At 40.0% G+C, this 23,656-nt stretch overlaps 1 protein-coding gene across 2 annotated transcripts in view; it reads left to right on the top strand.

The window, feature by feature from the left end:
• col5a3a (collagen, type V, alpha 3a) overlaps positions 1–23,656 on the top strand; it is a 46,219-nt gene that overhangs the window by 11,969 nt on the left and 10,594 nt on the right. The window contains exons 4-47 of one of the 2 annotated variants that reach the window (XM_080904490.1): positions 88–250; positions 4,495–4,617; positions 6,031–6,444; positions 6,899–7,018; positions 7,127–7,243; positions 7,342–7,395; positions 7,482–7,523; positions 7,723–7,785; positions 9,171–9,245; positions 9,413–9,496; positions 9,639–9,695; positions 10,080–10,133; positions 10,281–10,334; positions 10,459–10,512; positions 11,088–11,141; positions 11,388–11,441; positions 11,969–12,013; positions 13,255–13,308; positions 13,501–13,545; positions 14,069–14,122; positions 14,611–14,655; positions 15,023–15,076; positions 15,941–15,985; positions 16,332–16,385; positions 16,846–16,890; positions 17,029–17,082; positions 17,192–17,299; positions 17,738–17,791; positions 18,133–18,186; positions 18,319–18,363; positions 18,578–18,631; positions 18,933–18,977; positions 19,087–19,140; positions 19,249–19,302; positions 19,434–19,487; positions 19,604–19,711; positions 19,970–20,059; positions 20,280–20,333; positions 20,530–20,637; positions 20,950–21,057; positions 21,143–21,196; positions 21,355–21,408; positions 21,509–21,616; positions 21,719–21,772. In XM_080904490.1, coding sequence (XP_080760616.1) covers positions 88–250; positions 4,495–4,617; positions 6,031–6,444; positions 6,899–7,018; positions 7,127–7,243; positions 7,342–7,395; positions 7,482–7,523; positions 7,723–7,785; positions 9,171–9,245; positions 9,413–9,496; positions 9,639–9,695; positions 10,080–10,133; positions 10,281–10,334; positions 10,459–10,512; positions 11,088–11,141; positions 11,388–11,441; positions 11,969–12,013; positions 13,255–13,308; positions 13,501–13,545; positions 14,069–14,122; positions 14,611–14,655; positions 15,023–15,076; positions 15,941–15,985; positions 16,332–16,385; positions 16,846–16,890; positions 17,029–17,082; positions 17,192–17,299; positions 17,738–17,791; positions 18,133–18,186; positions 18,319–18,363; positions 18,578–18,631; positions 18,933–18,977; positions 19,087–19,140; positions 19,249–19,302; positions 19,434–19,487; positions 19,604–19,711; positions 19,970–20,059; positions 20,280–20,333; positions 20,530–20,637; positions 20,950–21,057; positions 21,143–21,196; positions 21,355–21,408; positions 21,509–21,616; positions 21,719–21,772 — 3,337 coding nt within the window. The remainder of the gene's footprint in view (positions 1–87; positions 251–4,494; positions 4,618–6,030; positions 6,445–6,898; positions 7,019–7,126; positions 7,244–7,341; positions 7,396–7,481; positions 7,524–7,722; positions 7,786–9,170; positions 9,246–9,412; positions 9,497–9,638; positions 9,696–10,079; positions 10,134–10,280; positions 10,335–10,458; positions 10,513–11,087; positions 11,142–11,387; positions 11,442–11,968; positions 12,014–13,254; positions 13,309–13,500; positions 13,546–14,068; positions 14,123–14,610; positions 14,656–15,022; positions 15,077–15,940; positions 15,986–16,331; positions 16,386–16,845; positions 16,891–17,028; positions 17,083–17,191; positions 17,300–17,737; positions 17,792–18,132; positions 18,187–18,318; positions 18,364–18,577; positions 18,632–18,932; positions 18,978–19,086; positions 19,141–19,248; positions 19,303–19,433; positions 19,488–19,603; positions 19,712–19,969; positions 20,060–20,279; positions 20,334–20,529; positions 20,638–20,949; positions 21,058–21,142; positions 21,197–21,354; positions 21,409–21,508; positions 21,617–21,718; positions 21,773–23,656) is intronic. The other variant, XM_080904491.1, reaches the window with a different exon arrangement.

Genomic DNA, 23,656 nt, shown 5'->3' with positions numbered 1-23,656 from the left:
TAACTGCATTTGCAATAACTTTCTTAATCCTTCAACAGACAAAGGTTAGCAGCTTGTTAAGTTTCCCTTTATCGTTGTTTCTTTCAGATGGCACCGGATAGCCTATAGTGTGCAGGATAAAACTGTGACCCTTTACTTGGATTGCAAGAAAGTAGAGACCGTTGAACTGCTGCGAGGGGACAATGCTGTAGTCAGCACAGAGGGTGTCACTGTGTTTGGGACACGGCTGCTGGATGAAGAAATATTTGAGGTAGGGCATTATGAAAAAATAAAGCTCAAATCTAAATGTTTCTATAGTTTTTCAGGCAGTACAATTTTCTGTTTTTTTTTATTTGTTTGTTTTGGGTTTTTTAGTATTCACTCAAGATTTCTGCACATCTGTTTAAGCAGACAAAAAATAAAAGTTTGAATAGATTATTTTTACGTTGGCTATGAATTGTTCCTCTAGTCTCCACATGCTAAAATATTCTTGGGCAAAACATTGCATCCCAGAGTTAGTTGAGGCAAACCATGCAGTCAATTCCTATCAAGTGTGCATTCTTTGTGCATTAATTTATTGAGGTATACAAATATCTAGTTTCACTGATATGCAATGCAATGCAGGGCACATTGAATGATCTGACAAGATGACCTTGTTTTCATTTGCATGAGTTGTTCGTGTTTATGAGCCTCTCGAACTTCTTAATGTTTTATACTAATACCAATTTAGCTCTTTATTGCCTAAGATGAGTCTATCTATCTATCTGTCTGTCTGCCATAATATAGCATTCATCAGCCTGTGAAACAGCACAACAAAATACAAACTTTAAAGTATAAACTGTAAAAAAAACCAACATTTTACAGAATAAAAAGGGGAAAATGCAGAAAGAATGGGATGACAGGGCACTAATGTTAATCAAGTGCTATTGAACAAAAAAAATATAAAAAGAAATGTGTTTCAGAGGAAGTAGCAAGGAGATATGACCAGTTTAATCAAGCCCACCTCAAATCCAATAATTATGCATTTCTTGAGGGGGGTTGCCAGCATATAACTACCTGAAACAGCTGGTGATTTAATCCTTGTTCACTTACAAAGATTTGTTCACATGTATCAATATGCATGGAAAAAAGGAGAAGCCAAAAAAGAAACCCATAACAAAAAAACTTGTGTTTTTTTTTCCCTCTGTTTTGTCATAAATAATTCTGTGTGCTTTCCATAACAATACACAACCCCTGCCCCATTGTCATTCCCAATGAAGCTCCACTCTAAGTCTGTCATCCACAGCATAAAATAGAGATGGGCTCAAGCCCCTTCCCCTGCTATATCTCCAGGGCTTTGTCTCTATTCAGCGATTGAGCAAGAAAAAATTTAAAAAAGAGAAGGTATAAGATGTTAATTTTAGTAGAGGTATAAGTTATATAGTTGGGTTAATAAAATAGTTTTCCTTCTCCATCAGCGACACAGTCTGCAAAAAGGAAGACTGCATCTGAAATTATGAACATCCAGAGGAAGGGTTATTATAACTTCACTCTGTCTTTTTTTTTTTTTGACCAATAGAAACAGATTACCTCATATATAATCAATAACTAATTCCTTAACCCTGTCCATACATTTTTTAATCTTTCCTGTGCAATAATCTAGTTGACCATCTCATGTTGTAAGTCACTCTTCCCTTCATACCCTTTCCTCTCAGGCATTCCAGTTGTTAAATTATTTTATATCCCCACTTCAGTTAAGAAATGTGTCTCCTTGTGGGCTCTATAAATTTCCCTGTTCAGAAGCAATGGAGACTGTTTAATCTCTGGCTTTGCTCCAAAAACACTCCCATGCTCTTATTCGTCTTCGTTTGTGAAAAGTTATGATGATGATACCAAATGTGTGGTGATGACTAATACTCTTCAGACCATCCTTAATCAGATCCATCCTTTACTTTAATACATGCAATTTTTGTGGTCACGTGTAAGGAAGTGTGCAATCAGCTTAGTCTATCAGAGTCTTTAAATCTTGTTTGCTGTAGAGCGTTAAGTAACCCAAAATAGTTTGTTCAACTTTATATTTTTGTTGATACAAGTGTCGAAAAAAGACACATTTCTCACATATGTTATCTGATTATCAAAGTTGTACACCTTGGGTGAGGCTGGTGCCACAGGGGAAAAAAAATTAAGTAGGCTGACCTTTGGCCCTCTGTTCCCAGACCCTGGTTCTGGGGAGGAGGTCAATGTTCCAGCCCAGTTTTCCCACCGTGGGAGCTCAGCGTGGGAGCATGGGGACTTTGGTCAGCCACTAATGTCTCTATTGCTTCCAGATTGCTTACAAATGACTGCAGAAGTTTTGCATTCATACCCTGCTCTTTATAGGAAAGCAAATTTTAGGTCTGACTGGACTCCTTTTTGGCTGCTATGTGCCCTGTTTGTATGTCTCCAACATGCTGACTGCGCAGATAAAATCCAGCCCACTATTTATTTGTTAGGAAATTCTTTCTGTCTCGCTTAGTACAGGAAATAAGAAATATTTTTGGCTCTGCTTGTAAGGCATGTTGAAACAAAGTTTGTCAAGCATATCTTTAAAGTTTAGCTTTATTGAAATGCATACATAGATTTACCATTAAAAAACTAGAGAAGTATTAATCAAAGTCTCTTTAAGTCAAAGTTAATTTTGTCTCGCTAATGACTCATAGCTGATGATAGTCAGATGTTTTTGGTTAGACGTGAGCATCTGTTAGTGTCAAAATGCAGTTTTATTGCAGTGAGATCGCTTATTATATTCTAGCTCCTTCACTCACACAAGATTATGACTCACACAAGAAATCTGATTAGGCGAAGGCTGGACAACTCCACAGAGAAGGCCTAGTTACTTATGATTTGGTGAAGATTATTGGCTATCTGGCACAACACACCCTATATGAGACAGCAGGGGGAAGTGGAGTGGACTTTTAAACATTAATGAGCCTGTGCCCACAGTGACATGTGTGACAACATGAAAGAAGATTGGGCGTCACTGGAAATTTGCAGGTTCAGCTGAGGTGTACTCCTTTTTCAACACGCCCTCACATAGCCTCTTTAGATGTCCTTGCCCCAATCTAAATGAATAATGGCAGCGTACACACAATTTGGTGCAACACTCACTTGCTGTGTTTTTCAAGAAGAGAGGGCTCCTGCTAGGCAAGAAAAACAGGAAAACTTGTCTGTGGAAGCATTTCCTTTGATCTTGAATTGAGATTGGATTAGATTGGATTAGCTCCTTTTTGCCTTCTCCCGCTCTCTCTCCATCTCCCTGCAGCTCTCACTCTCTCTCCCTCTCTCTCTCTATCACACCTTAGAGTGCAATAATTTTCTTTGCTTGACATGGGCTTTTGGCCAAAACAGGAAGAAAAAAGGGATAAATGGATAACAAATCCTTTCATGTTTAATACATTAAAGCATAAATGACTGTTTGAACAGTTCCTAGGATTACAGTTTTGTTCACGATGATCAAGGCTTTGCATAGACATGCGCTGCTGATTTGAGTTGTGCTGGAAGAAATATGAGGCGGTGGGTAAAGGAGAAGTGATGTGTTTAGATTTATTTCACCTCTGGCAGCTAAATCTTAATTAAAGAGATTACAATGGGGCTACAATTACCACAAAATCAAATGCTTAATCTAACTTAATTTATTATAAATGGTTGCCCAACTGTCCCTGGACACATTTCACCAGGCAGTATGTTTGCTATAGCGTGTCAGTTACATAGATTTGTATCACTAATTCAATCAAAACCTCATCAGCCACTGTCCTGTGGGGCTGGCAGCACTGTGTTTTTTTGTCAATTACTCTCTGATCCATGTCTCACAGAAATTAGCCCCGCAGCTCCTATTCTTTTACTATGAAGCTTGTGTTTGTTATTTTTGTATTTATTCATCCTTTAAAATGTTGTGATCTCAGCCAAAAAAATAGTTAAAATATAACATTTTCTTAAATATACTTTTATATAATTTTATTTAAACATTATTTTTGATATTTTTCTTGATAATATCTGTATCATGAGTATTCATTGGCATTATAAACTAATTAACCTTGTAAATTTTAGTACAAGAAGGACTGATGTGAAATATGATGTTGATAGAAGTTTACAGTTGTCTTGCGTTTAAGGCCGCTAAAGCCAAAAAAGGCTCTGGGTTCAGTGCTGCAGGGTACAGCCATGCTGTCTCTCTGTGTGTCTATATATACACTCTGGCATTGCCCACAGGGCAGGATGGTAGAGAGCTGCTTGACTGTTTCGTGCACACACTTGGGCCCCTCATGGGGTTATGGCCAAAAAGAGGTCCAATAGTCAGTAACAATTTTACTGTTGCTGACAGTTTGTGGCACTCCTTTACAACCCTTTGCTTTACATTTAGCTATGTAGCCAGATGTTCTCATAGCATCTGTCAAGTTGGAGTGTTTAATTTCTATTTTCTGTTCCATCCCAAATGTCTTTTCAGCATGCAGTAGCAGCTGCATGATTTCTTTATTTTTGACTTTTTTTTTTTTATTTCAGGGAGATATTCAACAACTGCTGATTGTGGAGGACAGTGAGGCTGCTGCCAACTACTGTGTAAACTACATACCAGACTGTGACTCAGCTTTGCCCTATCACAGCCAAGCTCTGAACCTGCAGGAGGTCAGTACTGCCATTGAGAGGAGGTGATGCCTACTGGAAAAATGTTTGACACTTCAAACATTACAGTGAAGCCAAGCTTTTGGTGACCTTAAATAACCGTAGAATCCTGGCTTATATTTTTGTCTGAACATGAAGGCCTGGAAATTTTAAAATGCTGTACATATTGTGTCATTGTCTTTTTTTCATACTAGCCCAACATTGTGTATTAACGCTTAAGCAGTATCGTGAAATTCTCCTTCTTGCCCTAATGGCAGGTCTCTCTGGCTGCCAAACACTTAATTCACAGCCAATCAGTTAAAGAAGCAAAAGCACACAGCTACATGTTTCAAAGGTTCTGAGGGCTTTTAAAAAGAGACTTGGACGATTACCACAGAATAGGGCAAGTAAGTGTATCTTCTTTTAAATACAGCCAGCAGTGGAGCAGTTCTATGGTCAGATGCTCTTTTGGCAAAATAGACAGTGCCAGAAGCCCATAACTCAAATATGATATAATAGCTCTTCCTTTCCTTAAGGGATGTATCTGTCATAGACATAAATTACTGTATATGTCTTTGGTTCTGTATGAAAGATAGAGATAAGATGAAAGGAAGGAAGCAGCTGTGTGTGTCGGTTTCATGAACCACACGCAATGTTTTCTGTGTTTGTCTATTTTTTGTGCATATGCCACATGAACATAGGTGAAAAAATTATGAGTGCACAACTTGTTGAGCCAAGCCACTGATGATCATGTAAGAACGGTTCATTAATGGGACTGTGTGTCCATTTCGATAGTCATCCAGCTGGCTTTTAAAGAGCTACAGCTGAGCAATGAACTCTTGAGTCCAGAATATGTCAGCATCTGTCACTTCACTGACCTACTTCCCATCATTCTCCCTTACACGCTGAGCTTGTTTAAAAGTGGCTCTAATTCATGTCGCTGATGTCTTTTACAGACTTTACCTACAACATCATTTTCAGGCAGGGGCCATTCCTAACACTGACATGTAACGGACGTCAGTCTGGAGCAGGGGTGGGCACTTAATTTTCCCAAGGGGCAACATGAGAGACTACGGCTGCTGTGGAGGGTGCAGTCCTTCACATTTGTTCACTTAGTAGAGAACACTTTTTGCATATAATTAACAAATTTGTAGCATTAAAGGCACTGTGACCTCTAAGCACACAAGTAAATATCAAGTAAATGTGTTTTGTTAGAATCTATATTTGTGTATTCCTTCTCATTTCATATTTTGTGTCAGGCTTTTATCAGCTCATTGGAACTTACAGTGGGCATCTGTAAGGGTGTCATGGGACCTGATTACATTTCTTGGCTTTCCTGAAGCAGGCTATTTCTATGATTTTCATTTACAGCAGTGTTTGTTTTTTTCTCCATCCTCCATCTATGTCCTCATCTTGCATTCTACTTTTTCATAAAAGACCTCCCAATATGGGTCTGTTGCCTTGATGCAAAGTGACCAGCCAGCTGAACCAAAGGAGGTCCCCAAAAAGGAGAAGAAAGGAAAAAAGGACAAAAAGAAGAGGGATAAAGACTCTAAAGGCAAACGTAGAAGGAAGGACAAGGGAGAGAGGGGATCCAGAAAGAAAAAACACGAAGAGGAAGCTCTGGAGGAAGGCTTCCTTAGAGTTTCCACAACACTGCCTCCATATCAAACCCAGGAAACTTTTCAGGCAACTAAGTTGCCAGAAATTAAGAGTACCCTAGAAACTACCATTCCAACTGATGTTTTCTACAAGACCTTCACGGAGATACCAACACATGAACCTGACTTCACAACTGAAGCCTCTACTTTCATACCTAGGACATTGCCTGTGTCAAAGGTTACCGAGGAGGTAGACAAATTTGCCTGTAGATGCTGTCCGTTCCAATCCCTCCCACTATTTGCAGCTCTAACCAATCACTCCCCTAATATTTAGAGAGCACCTCTTCCTCCTCTCACCTCCGCAATAACTTACCACCACTATGTATTTGTCTGTTTATAATTTGCACATAAACTAATTTGTCACACTCACACTGCTTCTGCTGCTGCAGCAGCCTCTCTCATGCTGTCACATGACTCTGATGTAGTCTGTCAATTAATAACACTGTAAACACTGTAATTAACTGCACACCTGTAAGCTTTTATCTTGGTTAACCAGTGTACTCCCATGTAATCCACCTGTCTTGCTAACATCCATGTGGTACAATGCAGTGTTTTTATTAGGCAGTGCATGGCACAGAGACATGCCCAGTGCCGCCTGGTTAATCTCTGCTCTGACTCACTTAAGTCTGTGTGCTCGCCTGCAGGAGGACACACCTGTAAGGGAACCAGTGGTGGAAGAGTATGAAGATGACCTTTTAGAAGACCTTTATCATAATCTCTCAGTTTCTACAGTAATAGTCGGCCCAAATGTTACTGAATATGAGGTAGGTTAAACGCAAACGCAAGAAATGTCTTCTGCACAGCATAGAAACACTGTGAGGTTATTTGGCTTTCACTACACCAGTCGCTAATAGTTTGTTATTCCTTAACAGATTCTTGAATATGAGGATTTCAAGAATGATACAGAGTTAGAGTATGAGGAGTATGAAATGTACGAGGATGGCTTTGACTTTGCAAAGCAGGAAAGGGCTCAGACATGGGATGGAGAGGTAAATCTCACAGTGACCTCATACATCAAGTGAGTGGTCATGCCTGTGTTAAGTGATTTCTGACAGTCCGCATCTTTTCATCTTTTACCCCTCCTCAGGGTAACCTCAGAGCAGAGAAAGGCCAGAAGGGAGAGCCAGCTATTCATGAACCGGTGAACTGTTACAGACTTTTAATGAATAGGCTAGTAGTTTGGCTATGAGTATGGAAAATAACTTGATACTCTCCATGTTTTTCTAGGGTACAATAGTGAAAGGACCCCCAGGGCTACCAGGGCCAGAGGTAAACAAATTCCACCTGAACTTTTCAGATGAGGTGCAAAATGCTGAGATTTTCAGTGTTAGACATTGTTATGCCTAACACTTGCACCTTAAGTTTTTGAACAGTAGTTAGTATGTAGAATTGATATGTATAGCCGATTATCGATTAAACGATTATTGCGTTTATGTAAGCAAATATGGACTAAATGTATCTTCCACAGGGGTCTCCTGGACCAGCTGGTCCAGTAGGACCTCCAGGACCCAGGGGAGATCCCGGTGACTTGGTGAGTGAGGTTTAGGACTTGGGTTCACTCATTAAATGTAGAGTGAATTAGTTTGACCTCAGTCTTTTCCATCACCTGTGAGACTCAACTCTGAATTTAACTGTGACCTTAATGTGAAACACATCCGCAGTATCAAGATGTCCTGGCTTGCTGAAATGAACCTGCAGGAGTTCAGGGATTCATTTTGGCTCACAAATGTTGTTGTCTATGATTCATCATAGAAAATATGCCAAATTACATACAGAGACACCAGCAGATGCTCTGTCATTTCCTAGTAGCAGAAAAAAAACAAATTGAGTGGATGAATAAATGCTACTGCAACCACAAAGGAAAATTATCTTGCAGTTTTAGAGATAGAGTCGCACCTGAATCTTAATGAAACAAAGGCAAACTGACAAGCAGCACTAACAACATTCCTCCACCTTAGTGTTCACCTTGGCTTGATCTTTTGAGGAACTGCATCTGAACAGTTATTTAGTATTACATTTATTCCTATCACAGGACAATTTGACACTTTTATAGAGATAGAATATTTACTGGATTATTTTAATAGCCTAATGTAAATGCAACAACCCTTCTTCTTCACAGATCTTTACTTATCACATATAATGCTTTTGGATAGCTTAACTTTTATTCTAAGTATTACAAATGAAGATGTGAAAAGCATTATGGTGATACTCTACTGATGTTTATGCTCCAGCGTTTTGCCATGCTTTGACATAGACTTTCACGGACAATATCTTTAACGCACTATATAACACTTACTCAAGTCCACTTTGTCGACATATACTTCAGCAAATCATTAACACTTATTTTATTGGCTATTCTCAACGTGTTGTTATAAGGAAAGTTATTTACCCTTGAGATCACACAATTGTAAATATTTCTAATTATGTGTTACTGTTGGAAATGGTTTAAAAATTCAAGACTAAAGGCAACTTTTGGAAAAATATCATTGATTTATTAAAATATTCATTCAGTAGTCAGAAAATATAAAACAACTCACACAATGTGTATACAGAATATAAAGTCTTGTGTGTGGATGTGCATGTGTGCGTTTGTGAGACAAGCTGTAGAAACAAAGCAACATTTATTTTTTCAAAGATTGGATTGTTTTCCTCTTCGTCTAGCTTCCAAGTGTTTCTCTTACTTTCTCCCAGTGATATGCTGCACACACCATAGAACTTTCATGATTTCACAGGACATCTTCTTGACTTGCATTGATTTCACAAGCTAAGTCACAACTGGATCTTGTGACATTTTAACCCCTAATCTTAAAAACAAAACCCATCCTCTTAAAATTCTCTCAATCTCTACTCTCTCAATCTTACTCACTCACTCACTGCCAAGCTATTTTTCTTCCCTTTCCTGTCTTCACTTTTCAGGGTCCCCCAGGACGGCCTGGTCTTTCCGGGGCTGATGGGATTCCAGGCCCTCCAGGAACACTGTTAATGCTACCAGTAAGACCTTAAACACACTGAAACATGCCCACACAAACGCACAAAGAGTACACTTTTTCCACATGTGGTGTAGTAGTAAGACCACAAGGGGGGGCTGTGTGACTGAACTAGCTTTATGCTTGGGAAATCTGCAGTGAGTAGTGACTTCTGCTTGTCATTGCCTCCAGTTTCAGTTTGGAGGTGATTCCCAGAAGGGGCCAGTGGTGTCCCCCCAGCAGGCCCAAGCACAAGCTATATTGCAACAGGCCAAGGTATAGTTCAAAGAAGCAAATTCACAATACAACATTACTGCATACTGAGATTTAGTTCTCCATCAGAATATTTTTTGGCATGTAGCAAGTCAGTAGGTACATTCTTTAGCTTACATAAAGCATAATGTTGTTTTTCTTTCAGATGTCACTCAGGGGGCCTCCAGGCCCGCTTGGTCTTACAGGGCGACCGGGCCCATTGGTATGAATCTCTCTCTCTGACCTTTATCAAATTTACATCATATCTCAAGGGCTCCTACGTCCTCTACCCCCAGCTTTAAACTCTATCTGACCAAGCTCAATCTCATGTCACTCTTTCCCACCCTAACCTCATCATTACGCTTGCTCGGTATATTTAAATTGAGAAATTTGTCTGTATTTCCAAAAACCCCCCCCCCAAAAAACAACCAAAAAAAACCCAAGAGATGGAAAAATGAAACAATTTTTAGATGATTTATTTTCAGTTCATTCTTAATTTTTTGGTTTGGGTCTATATTTGAGGAGTATGTTTGTATACATGTATATACATTTGAAAAAGTTGAGTTTCCCCTCTTTGTCATGTCATGCATGACCTTTTATTTCCCAGGGTGATCCTGGTTCCTCTGGGCTCAAAGGAGAACGTGGAGAAAGTGGCTCTGCTGTAAGACTAGACATAATTTTTACCTCACGCCTACCTTGGATTATAGCCTCTTTATCTTTTTTGTCATGGTATTGATTTCCATTTGTCCTCTTGCCTTCCTTTTAACACCTTTTCCTATTTGTCTTGCTCTCTTCATTTGTCATGAAGGGACCACGCGGGTTGCCAGGCTCCCCTGGAATTAATGGGAGGCCAGGCAAGAGGGTGAGATATCTTAAATATTGGACATTTAAGTGCTGAAAACATTTATGTCTACAGCTTGTGTAAAAAGTATATTGTAGCGTAGAGTGGCCTACGGTGAATCAGATCTGGATGTTGTATCTCATAGGGCCGTGCTGGAGCGGACGGTGGTCGTGGCGCTCCAGGTGAAACTGGCACAAAGGTGAGTTTTTTTGTAATTATACTGAACTGCCCTTCAAATGAGCTACACCCAGTACACACACATTTGGCTCTTCTACAATCTCATTTAGATTGTGTGTTTGTGTGAATGCTGCATTGTAATTTGTAGGACGATATTATTGTTGTTCCTGTTAACTTTACTTGAATTCATTGTCCTGTTTCCATGAACACAGTAACACACATGTTTAGGTGGCGAGGTCTTAAACAATAACAAACTATCTCCACTTGCAAGAGTAAGCCTTTAGGTGTCGAGTGTCCCCCAGCTTATTATATGTTACTGACAACAAGGCAACTCAATATATAAGAGCTGCAGGAAGCGCTTAGTAAAAAACTCAGTCTTCCCTGATGTGTCTGACAGAACAGCAGAGTCTTTATCAGTCAAAGCAGCATTTTAGCAGACCTACAGCTAATCTTCACACTTTCTCTTCCCGATGCACAGTCTGAGCAGATGGGAGGCTCTGCCAGGGGAGACTTTCACTACAATTCTGCTAATGTTTACACATTACCATATGTGTGTGTTTCAGGGTTTAATGCACTTGGTTCTCTATTACTTTGCAGGGCGACAGGGGTTTTGACGGCCTCCCAGGTCTCCCAGGAAACAAGGGGCACAGAGTGAGTTACGTTTGGCTACTTGATACAGTCACTGTACTTCAAGCACTTAGTCATTCAGACACCAACATGATAACATAGCATGCATGAATACCTTACACATCGTATAGCAGATGTTTATTTCCATTATGTGACCGTAATGGTTGTTGTGACTTCTGTGATGACAGGGTGCACTAAAAAAAAGCATTCGCTATAAACAGAACATACCTAAACATCTTGAGGCTTGTCGCTAATGTTTTTTTCTTGTAGGGGGACAGAGGAAAGCCTGGTCCTCAGGGGCCTGTCGGGGAACCAGGAGAGAGGGTAAGTGTGCAATGCCTCTCAAAATTTAATTTCACGCTGAAAATAGTTTTTCTAATTTTTCTGTTATGGAAAGTTAAAGGGAAGGTCTTCACAGAGCATTAAATAAAACCATTTATTCAGTTAACCACGACATGTCGAAGCAGACTTCACAGTAAATGAAAGGTCTATATTATAACTTCCTGCTTTTTTTATTTCCGCTTGGCTAGCCTGAGTTCATTTGGTAACTACATTTGCAAAATACATTAAAAAGCTAGCTAATACAACCCTGCAATAGAATTGAAAATATGAAAGATAGAAGCTCTGTCAGGATAGTATCAATTTATGCAAGCTGGCGGGTAAGGTTTGAGAGGGCGGTCTATTAGTCTTTGCTCAAAGATAGTTGAGCCTTATCTGTCAGGCAGTGAATTTCTTTAATGAGCTATTTCCACAGATTATGTCTCTGGGGATATAAATGTATCCCTGCCTAAGGTTGAGTAAGAAAGGCACACAAAATCTGTGTCGAATGTGTGTCCTTCCTTTTATTTTAGGGATCTAATGGACCTGTTGGGCCACGAGGGCAACCAGGCGAACCTGTGAGTATCCACATACAGAAAAATTAAATGTGATATTGTTTATATATGTAGTTACACATCACAGCATGTCTCTAATGAAAATATTTATTTTGTAGCGTTCCTCGACGGGATAAATTCTTGATTCAAAGGATGCATTAATCTATGCATTAGTCTGTGCTTTAAACGCTCTTTAATACAGAAATAAAATAAAAAACTAGTAAAACAGAAACCGATTTCTCCAGCAAACCCAGAGGGGATTGCCGGTGATTACTTTATTTAGCAGCTGACTGAAGTTTCTGCCCAAAGCATACAGCAGAACTTACACAAGTATAAACTGTGCTGCTTGTATTTCTCATGTACAGAAACACTGAACAATATTTTGCAATACACAGCGCCTAGTTAAAAACACTAGGACAGTCACACCTTATTAAAGTAACACTGTCACAGGGTTCACCTTTGCATTATAAATGAAAAGGTCACTGAAAAAAGGCATCTCAAATACAAAGGTATAGCATTCTAGTTCTGTCATAGAGATTATACCTAGAGATTACTATAGGATCCCTGAAAGATTTTAACAGCACCACTGAAGAGGCTGTCGTTTTTGTGCATCTGCAGTGAACATTGGTTAATTGGTTATGAGTCACACTGTCTTTCTCCCCGTAGATGAGGTTAGGGCTCAGCAGGGTTCTGTCCCTCCAAATGGATCACTGAGTGCAGGAAGAAACGGAGCGCAGTAAGACATGTTGGGAAAACTGTGCTCAACTACAAAGTCGTAGGAGAGGAGAGGATTTAACTGTTGATGAGAGCGAGGAAGATAGAAAAAGTGACACAGTAAGAGACAAACACAAGACAGAAATTTGTTTGGTGGTGAATGAGATAAGAGAGATGGAGTGAGGAAAGTGGAAAGAGAGAGTAGGAGAGAGAAGAGATAAAATCCTGGCCCGAATGATTATATTTCCATATCAATCACTTCCCAGGAGATCACAGATGTGGCTTTGGAACAGGTGGCTTGGCCAGCCTACAAAGAGGAAGGCTGACAAAAACAGAGCACACAAACACACTCATGCTAACAGGCTAGCACAGTCTCCGTGGCTAGCACATACAAAGCAGATGCATGCACACACACACACCAAAGTGTATTATGTCTCTCCTTGTTTTTCTCCCTCTCTTTAGTTTTTATTCATGATTTAGTATTCCACTCTCATTCAGTCTCATCATGAATGCAGGCTAGCTGCTGACTATTTGCTGTGTTTTGTCTCCAGGGTCCTCGAGGTCTTGTTGGGCCAAGGGGGCCACCTGGCCCACCTGGGCAACCGGTAAGTCAACATCGACTGAATTACAGGATCAAAGCTATTCAGCTGCTTCAACTCTATAAAGGCCTCTCTATTGCATGAATCATCGATATGCAAGATGGACAAGAAAACTGTCGAACTATCTCCATATTTTGATCAAACTTTGACATTAAATTTGCTGTTTTCTAACATTTATTGACATGCATTTTTTGTCAGGGAATTCAAGGAACTGATGGAGTACCAGGGTCAAAGGGCAACCCGGTCAGTCACATCTTCTCAAACCTACTATTATGTACCAATGATTACTGGCTTTATTTACACTAGAAAAATCATAGCAACTTAGGTTTAACTGCTAATGGAAATATTAACCAGTCATGTGATGGTAAATGGCCTGTATTTGTATAGCGCTTTTCTAGTCCCTAAGGACCCCAAAGCGCTTTACACAACCTGTCATCCACCCATTCACACACACATTCACACACTGGTGATGGCAAGCTACAATGTAGCCACAGCCACCCTGGGGCGCACTGACAGAGGCGAGGCTGCCGGACACTGGCGCCACCGGGCCCTCTGACCACCACCAGTAGGCAACGGGTGAAGTGTCTTGCCCAAGGACACAACGACCGAGACTGTCCAAGCCGGGGCTCGAACCAGCAACCTTCCGATTACAAGGCGAACTCCCAACTCTTGAGCCACGATCGCCCCATGTGATGTCAGCATACAACCATTGGACCAAGATCATGTGAGGACAGACTGTATGATCACCAGGGTTTCTTGTTCTTAGGGTCCAATTGGAGAGATGGGGCCCCCAGGTCAACAGGGGAATCCTGGAGTGCAGGTATTTCATCATCAGAAAAGTTACTTTGAGAGTTAATCGCCTCAGTATTACACAGTTGGCATCGAGAATGCATTTTCTGTGCATGAAGACTTGTTTCTTTGCATTGTTACTCCATCTCACGGTTTACTTGCTCTTCTCTAGGTTTAAAAAGTATCTTTGGCCTTTTGGGCATATAAAAATTAATTATACATTTGCATGACTCAATAAAGGATTCAATATAAGAGGCTGTTTTGTTAGTTAACGAAAGGACTGTTTCAGTAGAAACAACATTTTGTACCCGACAGCAACAAAGTGTCATTTTAAAATGCTGTCAATGACATTACAGTCATGTAAAGAAGTGTTTGTCATATTTTCAGATAGATCCTATTATTATTCACGGCTCTTACATAAATGCACCATATTAAAACACACAGAGTCATGCAAATCTAGGCTCCCAGCCATCTGCTAAACGCAACACTTAACTTGATTGATGCTTTGTTTTGGTGTAGGGCTTGCCTGGTCCTCAGGGTCCCATTGGATTGCCAGGAGAGAAGGTAGGGAGCATGTCTCTCACTTAATTTTAAAATTAAAGCTGTGCCCTTATGAACCCTGTCATCACACACTCAAAGGAGACAGGCTGAACAGGGGAGTATGACCAAGCCACTTCTGGCTCCCATTCAGGCAATGTGGAGCTAGACAAGAAATCAATACACAAGAAACACACACAGGCATAACAGACACCTGGGACAGTCTTGGGTGCTGCACATCATAAAGCCAGACTGATAAAAGAAATAATAAAGACTTGGTCACAAATACAATATGTAGCAGCAAAGTGGAAATTTTGTTCACTCAGTGATGAGTTGAGGTTTTATGCATCTGAAGCTTGACTCTAGTATTAATACCTCTTTATGTCCCATACAGGGTCCCCAGGGGAAACAAGGCATGCAGGGACTGCCAGGCATTGACGGACCTCCCGTAAGTAACACGCAAACCTGTGTCTGTGCACAACTTATATTCAGTATCAGAGTTTTCTACTGATGCACCAGTCACCATCAGCTGATGTACTGCAATCAGTTTAAACATAGCATTTATGTACAGATTTTAATAAATAAGCCTATTTATTAATTTTTAATAGTATCTAGACAAAGATACTAGCTTATGAAACAGAGAGTTGTTTACCCACTGCATCTGTTTCATTTTTAAGTTTAAATTCTAAAACTTCCTTTTTTTCCATTTTAAATCATCCTTTTTATATGTTTTTATTTTTTAATTTCTCTGTAAAGCACTTTGAATCACCTTGTTGTTGAATTGTGCAATATAAATAAACTTGCCTTGCAAATTAAGCAAACTGTGTATGCATACAGCTGTTTGTATGTAGACACACACACACACACACACACACACACACACACACACACACACACACACACACACACACACACACACACACACACACACACACACACAATGCAGAAAAGTAGGCAAGGATTAAATTGGCTAACCTACACTTTCTGTGGTTTGCCGGTAGGGGGACATAGGAGGCATTTTCTGAAATGGATCCAAGGATCCAAGGCAAGGCATTTTGAATAATAGTCATTTTACAGTGAAGCTTTTCTCATTTACAAGGATTAATTTTAGACGGAAGTCAAACACATTTTTATACATAATGGTTCTTGTATTACTTTTTTGCAAAACTTGGTGAGATATAATGGTGCTTCACTCTCAGCCCTGATGCAGCTTCCTGCTTTTCACTTTTCAAACAGAAATTCCTATGTTGAGGTGATATAATAATCATGTATTTTACTGATAAGTCAAACGGGTACTTTTGTTCCTGCTTAGGGTCACCCAGGAAGAGAGGGCCCCCCAGGAGAAAAAGGCATCCAAGTGGGTATCTGCATGTCTGAAGCTTGTCTATTGCAGTAATGGATCAAGATATCAAAATGCCAATGTCATATTTTTTTTTCCAAATCTACATCTGTGTATTAACATTAAGGCTTATCATTATGATCATTGTGTCCCTACAATGCCATCTTTATTATAAAAAAGCCTAAGTCCATTAGTGTAAGCAGCATGCACTCAGATTCATCCGCTTGTCTTGTTTCCTTTTTGTCTGACAAGAGAAAAAGTCACTGAGTGCATTGTTTATCCATATCTAATAAGAGAATTGCCTCTTTGCTGGCTACTTCTTATTTTAAAAAGAGTACTATAATAATGTTATATTTTCATGTAGGGTTTACCAGGGGCTCAGGGACCAGTTGGTTACCCAGGGATTCGGGGAGTAAAGGTGAGACAATGATGGACAAGCTACATGGTGACACATGGAGGGAGAGCACCTCAGTTCTCAAGGGGACTGCCAATAGACAAATGAGAAGCATTTGATGGATAGAACAAATGTTACATACAGTAGTAAAGTAGTCCATTTTGACTGACTATGCTTTTGAAAGAGTGGAATAAAATATGAAGTTGTCATAGAAAGGCTTTCTGCTTGGGTTTGGGTTTCTTAAATCCTCCAGGGGAAGCCCTTGTTGGATTTTTTACCATGAAATGAATGTAATGCCAATAACTGCTGGAAAATGGATCAATTTTATGTAAAGAGAAAATCAATAGAGATTTACAGTTGTTTTATTTTAAGTTGATTCATTTGTGATAATACAGGTGAGTTGCATAATATATAAAGTCCAGAGTTTTTTTCTTGAATGTTGGTTTCTTAGTTTTCTTAAACTGGATGTTTTTGTTTTTCAAAGGGAGCAGATGGAGTTCGAGGTCTAAAGGGGAGCAAAGGAGAGAAAGTGAGTGACATAGATTGTGAACTTCTCTTTTTCTGCTGATGCCCAAACAATGGATTGCAACTACAAGGACACTTGACAAATTTTATCGTTATGATGGTGTTTAAAGTCCAGTTATTACCACTTCACAATGAATGACAGGGAGAAGATGGCTTCCCTGGGTTCAAGGGTGACATGGGTGTCAAGGGAGACATGGTGAGAGTGACATCTAATAACAAGCCTCTATGTTGTTTTCTCTTAGTTATTGTCTTTTGACTAAGATACATTTTTCTTACTTGCTTTCTGCTCTCATTCATGACTTCAGGGTGATAATGGAGTTACAGGTCCTCGTGGAGAAGATGGACCAGAGGGATCAAAGGGTCAAGCTGGACCCATAGGAGATACTGGTGTTTCAGGGATATCTGGCGAGAAGGTGGAGCTATTAAAAAAAAAACAACAAACAAACATTTTTCTTCAAGATAGACTGCCAAAGAAGAAAACTTGTATCTAACTGAGCAGCGAAGTTATGTATTAGTTTTGCTTAGTTTTCAGTTATTTAATGACAAACCTTTCCTATAAAATCACAGTTTAAAATTTCACAAAAATACTGAACATATGGATTTTAATGGCCTTACATTTATTACGACGCATTATACCCCAGTCCTGAGGCGAAATTGCCACTGCACCGGTGTGCATGTATTAGCTATTAATCTTTATGTCATCACTTTATGCAGTAATATAGACATTGCTTGCTGGTTTGGCACAATAATAATGTGCAGTACATTATAAATATCTTGACTGGTTATGGGTTTTTCTATTTAATACTTGCCTTATTTCTTCCTTCTCAATTTTTTGTCTTTTCTCTCTCCAGGGTAACCTTGGAGTGCCCGGTTTGCCAGGATACCCAGGAAGACAAGGTCCTAAGGTGATTTAGTGTTGATGGGCTATTATGATCAGTTAATGTATCCCCTGGTCCTTTATCAGAGCTTTAAGAAGAAAGATGTGTGTCACTGGCTGGACTGTTTCCTGTCTGATTAAAAATAAAGGATGATGAATAGCATATTAAAAAAGGCTATTTTATTTATAGTTCATTAGTGACATCAATTCATTACATGTTGATGAATGGTGTGTTTAAGGCTGTGTTGAGCTCATGGATTAGATTTGCTTTAATTTGATACAGTAGTTAATTATAAGTTAATGAGACATTAGGGGTGATGTCTGATAAATGGAGGGCTGAGGCTGATTAACCTCTACTTGTGTCTCCAGGGATCACTTGGCTTCCCTGGTGTGGCCGGGGTCCCAGGAGAGAAAGGACGAAGGGTGAGAGCTATATGAACATTTTAATACACATTACATTCTGACTTTCACACGATTTGCATTTACATTTATTATGTAGGGGATATGTATTTGAAGTAACTGACTGATGAATACTTGTTACCCTTTACAATGCAGGGCCCAGCTGGTCAGCAAGGCACCGGTGGGCAAAGAGGTCCTACTGTGAGTACAGCTTTAGGTGCCCTGCCTACACACCATTTTATTTTAATATAGAAACCCAAGTATACTCAGTCTAATTATATATGGTATATCAATGTGATAACTTGTGACTCACACGGTTACATCACTACAATGTTGTCATATTACAACATATTTGTGTTCCACCTCCTGATAATTCATCAATGTGCTAATAAGCCTGCTGTTTGTTTTCCAATAGGGAGCCCACGGGGGAAGAGGAGGAAAGGGACCAACTGGAAAGCCTGGAGAAAAGGTACATGTAGTGTCATAAACAAAGATTATGTCCATGCACACATTTACACACACCTGGCTAACTCATAAAGTATGGATTAATGCTTTGACAAAGTGCAAACTGGTTGTTGCTTTGCAATTCTTGATGGCAGGCCATCTGGCATGCTACTGTCTAGAAGGGGATACTTCAATTTATACTCTCACCCTCAAAGAGCAATTTGGGAAAGCTAAAAATTTGTTGGCAGTCCGAAAACTAAAAATGTTTGAGTTGAGTTTGAGTCTAGCTATACATTCATTTGCCTTTTGCCTTTTTAATTTGTTAGGGTGCTGCTGGACAAGATGGTCCTCCAGGGTCCCCTGGAGAACAGGTAATGTTTTTAACTACTTCATAATAAATATGATACATTTAGCACCTTTTTTTTGTGTGGGAAATCTTGGCATCATAGCTATGTTTTGATAACCTGCCTTATCTGTTAGGGTCCTCGAGGACCACAGGGAAGACACGGTGAACCAGGACCTAAAGGGCCTAATGTGAGTGGGCTACAATGTGTTTGTCCTTTGGTTTACTTTACCCAATATTTATATTGACCTTTGATGATTTGTTTATTATAGTCATATCAGAAAATTCTTCTTTTGCAGGGTCCACCTGGAAAGGATGGAATACCAGGCCATCCAGGTCAGAGGGGAGAACCAGTGAGTCACTTTTGATCTACTGTAAACAATTGATAAAAACACAATGCCTTTTGATAATCAATCATCATATAAAAGGATCAGCTCCCCTCAATTGTGACAGAGGGTCACAACTAGCACTTCTTTTTCTGTAGGGCTTCCAAGGAAAGAATGGGCCCCCAGGCCCCCCGGGTGTGGTTGGACCACAGGTAAGAAAATCAACAATTTTTAATTCAATTTTTAATAAACTGGTTGTTTTTCACAAATGACATCTACAATAACTACCTACCATCTGCTATGTGCTGTATGCTATGGTTGCTTTTAGGGCAAATCTGGTGAGACAGGACCAACAGGAGATAGAGGTCATCCAGGTGCACCAGGGCCACCAGGTGAGCATGGTTTACCAGGAACTGCCGGAAAAGAGGGTGCCAAGGTGAGTACTTTTCATCATGATGTTTGGCTCATAATCACCTACCAGTATTGCCTTATCACTGTTATATTAGATAAAGCCCAAAGACTCTCTCAGCACTGCCAGAATATCTCTTGGATCTCATCCTGTCCTCTAATTTTCTAATAAACAACACATGAAACCAGACAGTTTCGAGTGTATGATGGCCTATAAGTGATAAATGTTCTTCCTTGGTGTGACTGTCTGGTTGGTATATGAAGGCCAATTATTTGCTCTTTCTAGGGAGACCCAGGTCCATTAGGTGCCCCTGGGAAGAGTGGCCCTGTTGGGCTTAAAGGCTTCAGAGGGAGCAGAGGGACGCCTGGCCAAACAGTAACAAAAATTTTCATATACCTAATATCTATACTGTGCTGACTGCTAACAGCAATTGATGAGTCAGGTTTTTGCACTTAATTAGAGTACTTACATTTACTATAGGTACTCTAATTCATGTGATTGCCTTTAGATCCCAAGTTAAGAATTTTGCAAATTAAAGGTGTAAAAAGATTTGTTGTCCCAGGATTGTGAAGGCTGTTTGTTTCTGTGTCTCCAGGGTCCTGCAGGTTTGAAGGGGGGAGAAGGCCTACCAGGTGTCGCTGGACCTATTGTACGTCTAATTTGTTGAAATTGCTTTCCCATCCTATTCCCTGCTCCATTTTCTGCCGCTATGTTTTATAGAATACTAGGACATATGAAGCAGGAGGCTGTTTCCATGGTGACCAGTGATCGTGACCGTTGCGTTAAATCAAATAGTGAATCATGTGATATAGTTCTCTCACCTCGCTATCTCTTCTTTTTTCCAGGGTTCCACTGGAGAGAGGGGTCCCGCTGGGCCGGCTGGCGCTATTGGCCAGCCAGGACGCCCTGGCGGCATTGGTCCTGCTGGGCCGATGGGAGAGAAAGGCGAGCCAGTAAGATTTGGAACATTGCTAATTTTGTTTCTTACGCAACAATGTCCACTAACACGTATGGTACAATCACCTCCCACCACTGGGTAATAAGCAACGTGTGCTCTCACTTTGGAATGTGATATTATGAGCCAGAGAGCAGGAGAAAGGTAAAGAAGACAGTGAGAGGATATATAAGTGTGATCATGTCTGCTTTCCTGAAAGTGGGTTTTTTTTCCTGGTGTGACACATTAATCAATGTGTTGTGTTGCTTAATGAGAATAACAGTTATAATATATAATATAGATATATGCTGTTTTGCTATCTGTTTGCTAGGGAGAGAAAGGACCTCCAGGGCCAGCTGGGCGTGATGGAGAACTGGGACCAAGAGGGCTGCCAGGGGCTGCAGGACCTCCTGGGCCTCCAGGGGAGGATGGAGACAAGGTGTAGTGAACAGTTAACATTTGCAACCTTTGTTCTTGCTGATTTTTGGACTTAGTTTTTCATGTGTTTGCACTTACCTTGATAGGGAGAAACAGGAGTACCAGGCCAGAAGGGTAGCAAAGGAGACAAAGGGGAAGCTGTGAGTATGCGTTTTTAAGTATAAGCATGACTGTGAATCACCAGGAGGTGGGGGATAAAGGGTTATGAATGATTTGTCATAATTTAGAAAGCCTGAGCCTTTAATCGTGTTCTTCCATCAGTAAATATGTATTGAACTTTCAGTCCGCTCCTTTATAGGGACCCCCAGGACCTGTTGGAATTCAAGGACCTGTGGGTCAGCCAGGACTGCCGGTATGTGCCACAATTTAAAAACAATAAAAAAACCCATAAAGGTTGGCTTGAACTGTGCAATTGTGCAATGCGGACTTGTCTGCGTCTGTGTTTGTTTTAGGGTGCAGATGGTGAACCAGGTCCTCGTGGGCAGCAGGGCATGAATGGGGCAAAAGGAGATGAAGGACCTAGAGGCTTTAAGGGAGGATCTGGTCCTTCTGGACTACAGGTAAAAAAAAAAAGCACTGAATTTCAAGAGTGACTATGTCTCCATAATTATAATAGAGTATTTCCTTTCCCTTCTCATGCCTATCACTATACTTCTTTGTAGGGAATGCCAGGACCACCAGGGGAGAAAGGAGAGAGTGGGCATGTTGGCTCAATGGTGAATACTGCACAGCAATCTCAGCACATACATCATTCATCTCATGTCCATTAGGTCCACTGCTGCTTTCAGGTTGCTTCTGACTCATCACTTCTCTGAGATCTTACATCATTATCTTTTTGACTACCCATAATCTTTTTCAGTATTAAACACTATTTCTCACTTCATCTAAAAACCTTTAAATATGTTTCTTTAATTTTTTCACTTTATCAAGAACAGTTTAATCTCTTTGAAAACTGTATCTGTATGTATGTATTTAGTAATGGGAAACAATTATTTACAAGAAAGATATTAGACCATAGGATCCGTAGCCTTTGCAAATAGTGTGTAAATTTACACTTTACACATTCACATGATATACATTTTTCCTCATCCATGATGAGGAAATTGGGCATTACAGTGGTGCAGTGGTTATCACTGTCACCTCACAGCAAGAAGGTTTGAATCCCAGTGCAAAGACATGCAATTATCTGAGTTATATTATTTGATGATTTTAAATTGGCTGTAGGTGTGAGTGCAAATTTCAGGCTGTCTAGCATGTCCAGCGTGTAACCCTCATCTCGTCCTATGACAGCTGGGATAGGCTTCAGCCCCCACTCTAGCCCCGAGTTGGATAAGTGGAGGAAAATGGTCTTATTAGCATTATTATGTGTGAGATTATAGAAGTTATTGCCCAGCTCATACAAATGAAACTGCTTTTTCTTGGTCCCAGCATTCCTTTTGACTTATTACTTTTGCATTTTCCCGCGGAACAACAAATACCATCCCCTTTCTGTGGGACTAAAAGGAGATGGAAAGACAAAGCTGGCAAGATTAGAATAATTCATTAAAAAATGCACCACTATTTAGTTCATTATGTTTTGTTACAATTTCTGTTTCTGGATAGATATACACAGCTGCACAAAAATAATAGAATATCTATGAGTATGATAGTTTTCTCCAGGACAATAAACATAAAAAGAATTAAAGAAAGAATAAGTGATGAAATTCAGTAAGTGTATAATAGAATATGTCTTTATTTTAGAGAGATGGCTCCAATGAAAAGATGTAATAGCTAAATGTTATTTTAGGATATACATTTTTTCTTTAAATTGCTTATTATGGAAAAAAAAAAAAGACTTCTAATGAGACAACAAAGGAGGCAAAATTGTTTTATTTTTAAGATTCTGGTGTTTGTATTGCACAGTTTTAAGGTATCTGCAGTCAATAGTTGGTACACAGACGCCCCACCTGAGCTTTAATTAGTACTACCTATTTAGTTCATTAGCACCAGCTGTGCTGAATCTGCTGCTGCGGTTTAAACTTGTGAGTCACCCTTTCTTTTTTTTTTTTTTTTTATAATAATAATGGATACTTTATTGATCCCCATGGGGAAATTACTTGTTTTTCTCTGCATTTGACCCATTCACTCTGTGAAGCAGTGGGCAGCCCACTAAGCAGGCGCCCGGGGAGCAGTGTGTAGGGACGGTACCTTGCTCAGGGGTACCTCAGGGTAGCCGTTAAGTGGATTCGAACCGCCGACCTTCCGATCATGGGGCGACCACTTTACCTACTGAGCTATCCCTCACCCTTTCCTCTGCCGATAATCATTAACATTTACCACCCTGAAATTGGGGGATGTGTTGTTGCGTGGGGCTGGTTTTTCTGAGGTCAGTGATTAGTGCTGATGTTTTTACAAGAGGTAAGACTGATATCCAAAGAAAATTCAGTCTTGGCTTTTCCAGTTTATTGTGAGCCAAATGCACACAAATTAAAGAGGAGTCAACTACATCCTGAAATAAGGGTGTTCTGTCAAAGCTTGTGTAGGTTTTCTGTGGATACACTGGTCTCCTTTCACTGTCGAAAGAAATGCACATTAGATTAAGTGGTGATTCTAAATTGGTT

Source organism: Rhamphochromis sp. 'chilingali' (genome assembly GCF_963969265.1).
Source record: "Rhamphochromis sp. 'chilingali' genome assembly, chromosome: 15".
Lineage (NCBI taxonomy): Eukaryota > Metazoa > Chordata > Actinopteri > Cichliformes > Cichlidae > Rhamphochromis > Rhamphochromis sp. 'chilingali'.
This window is presented reverse-complemented; position numbering and strand designations above follow the sequence as displayed.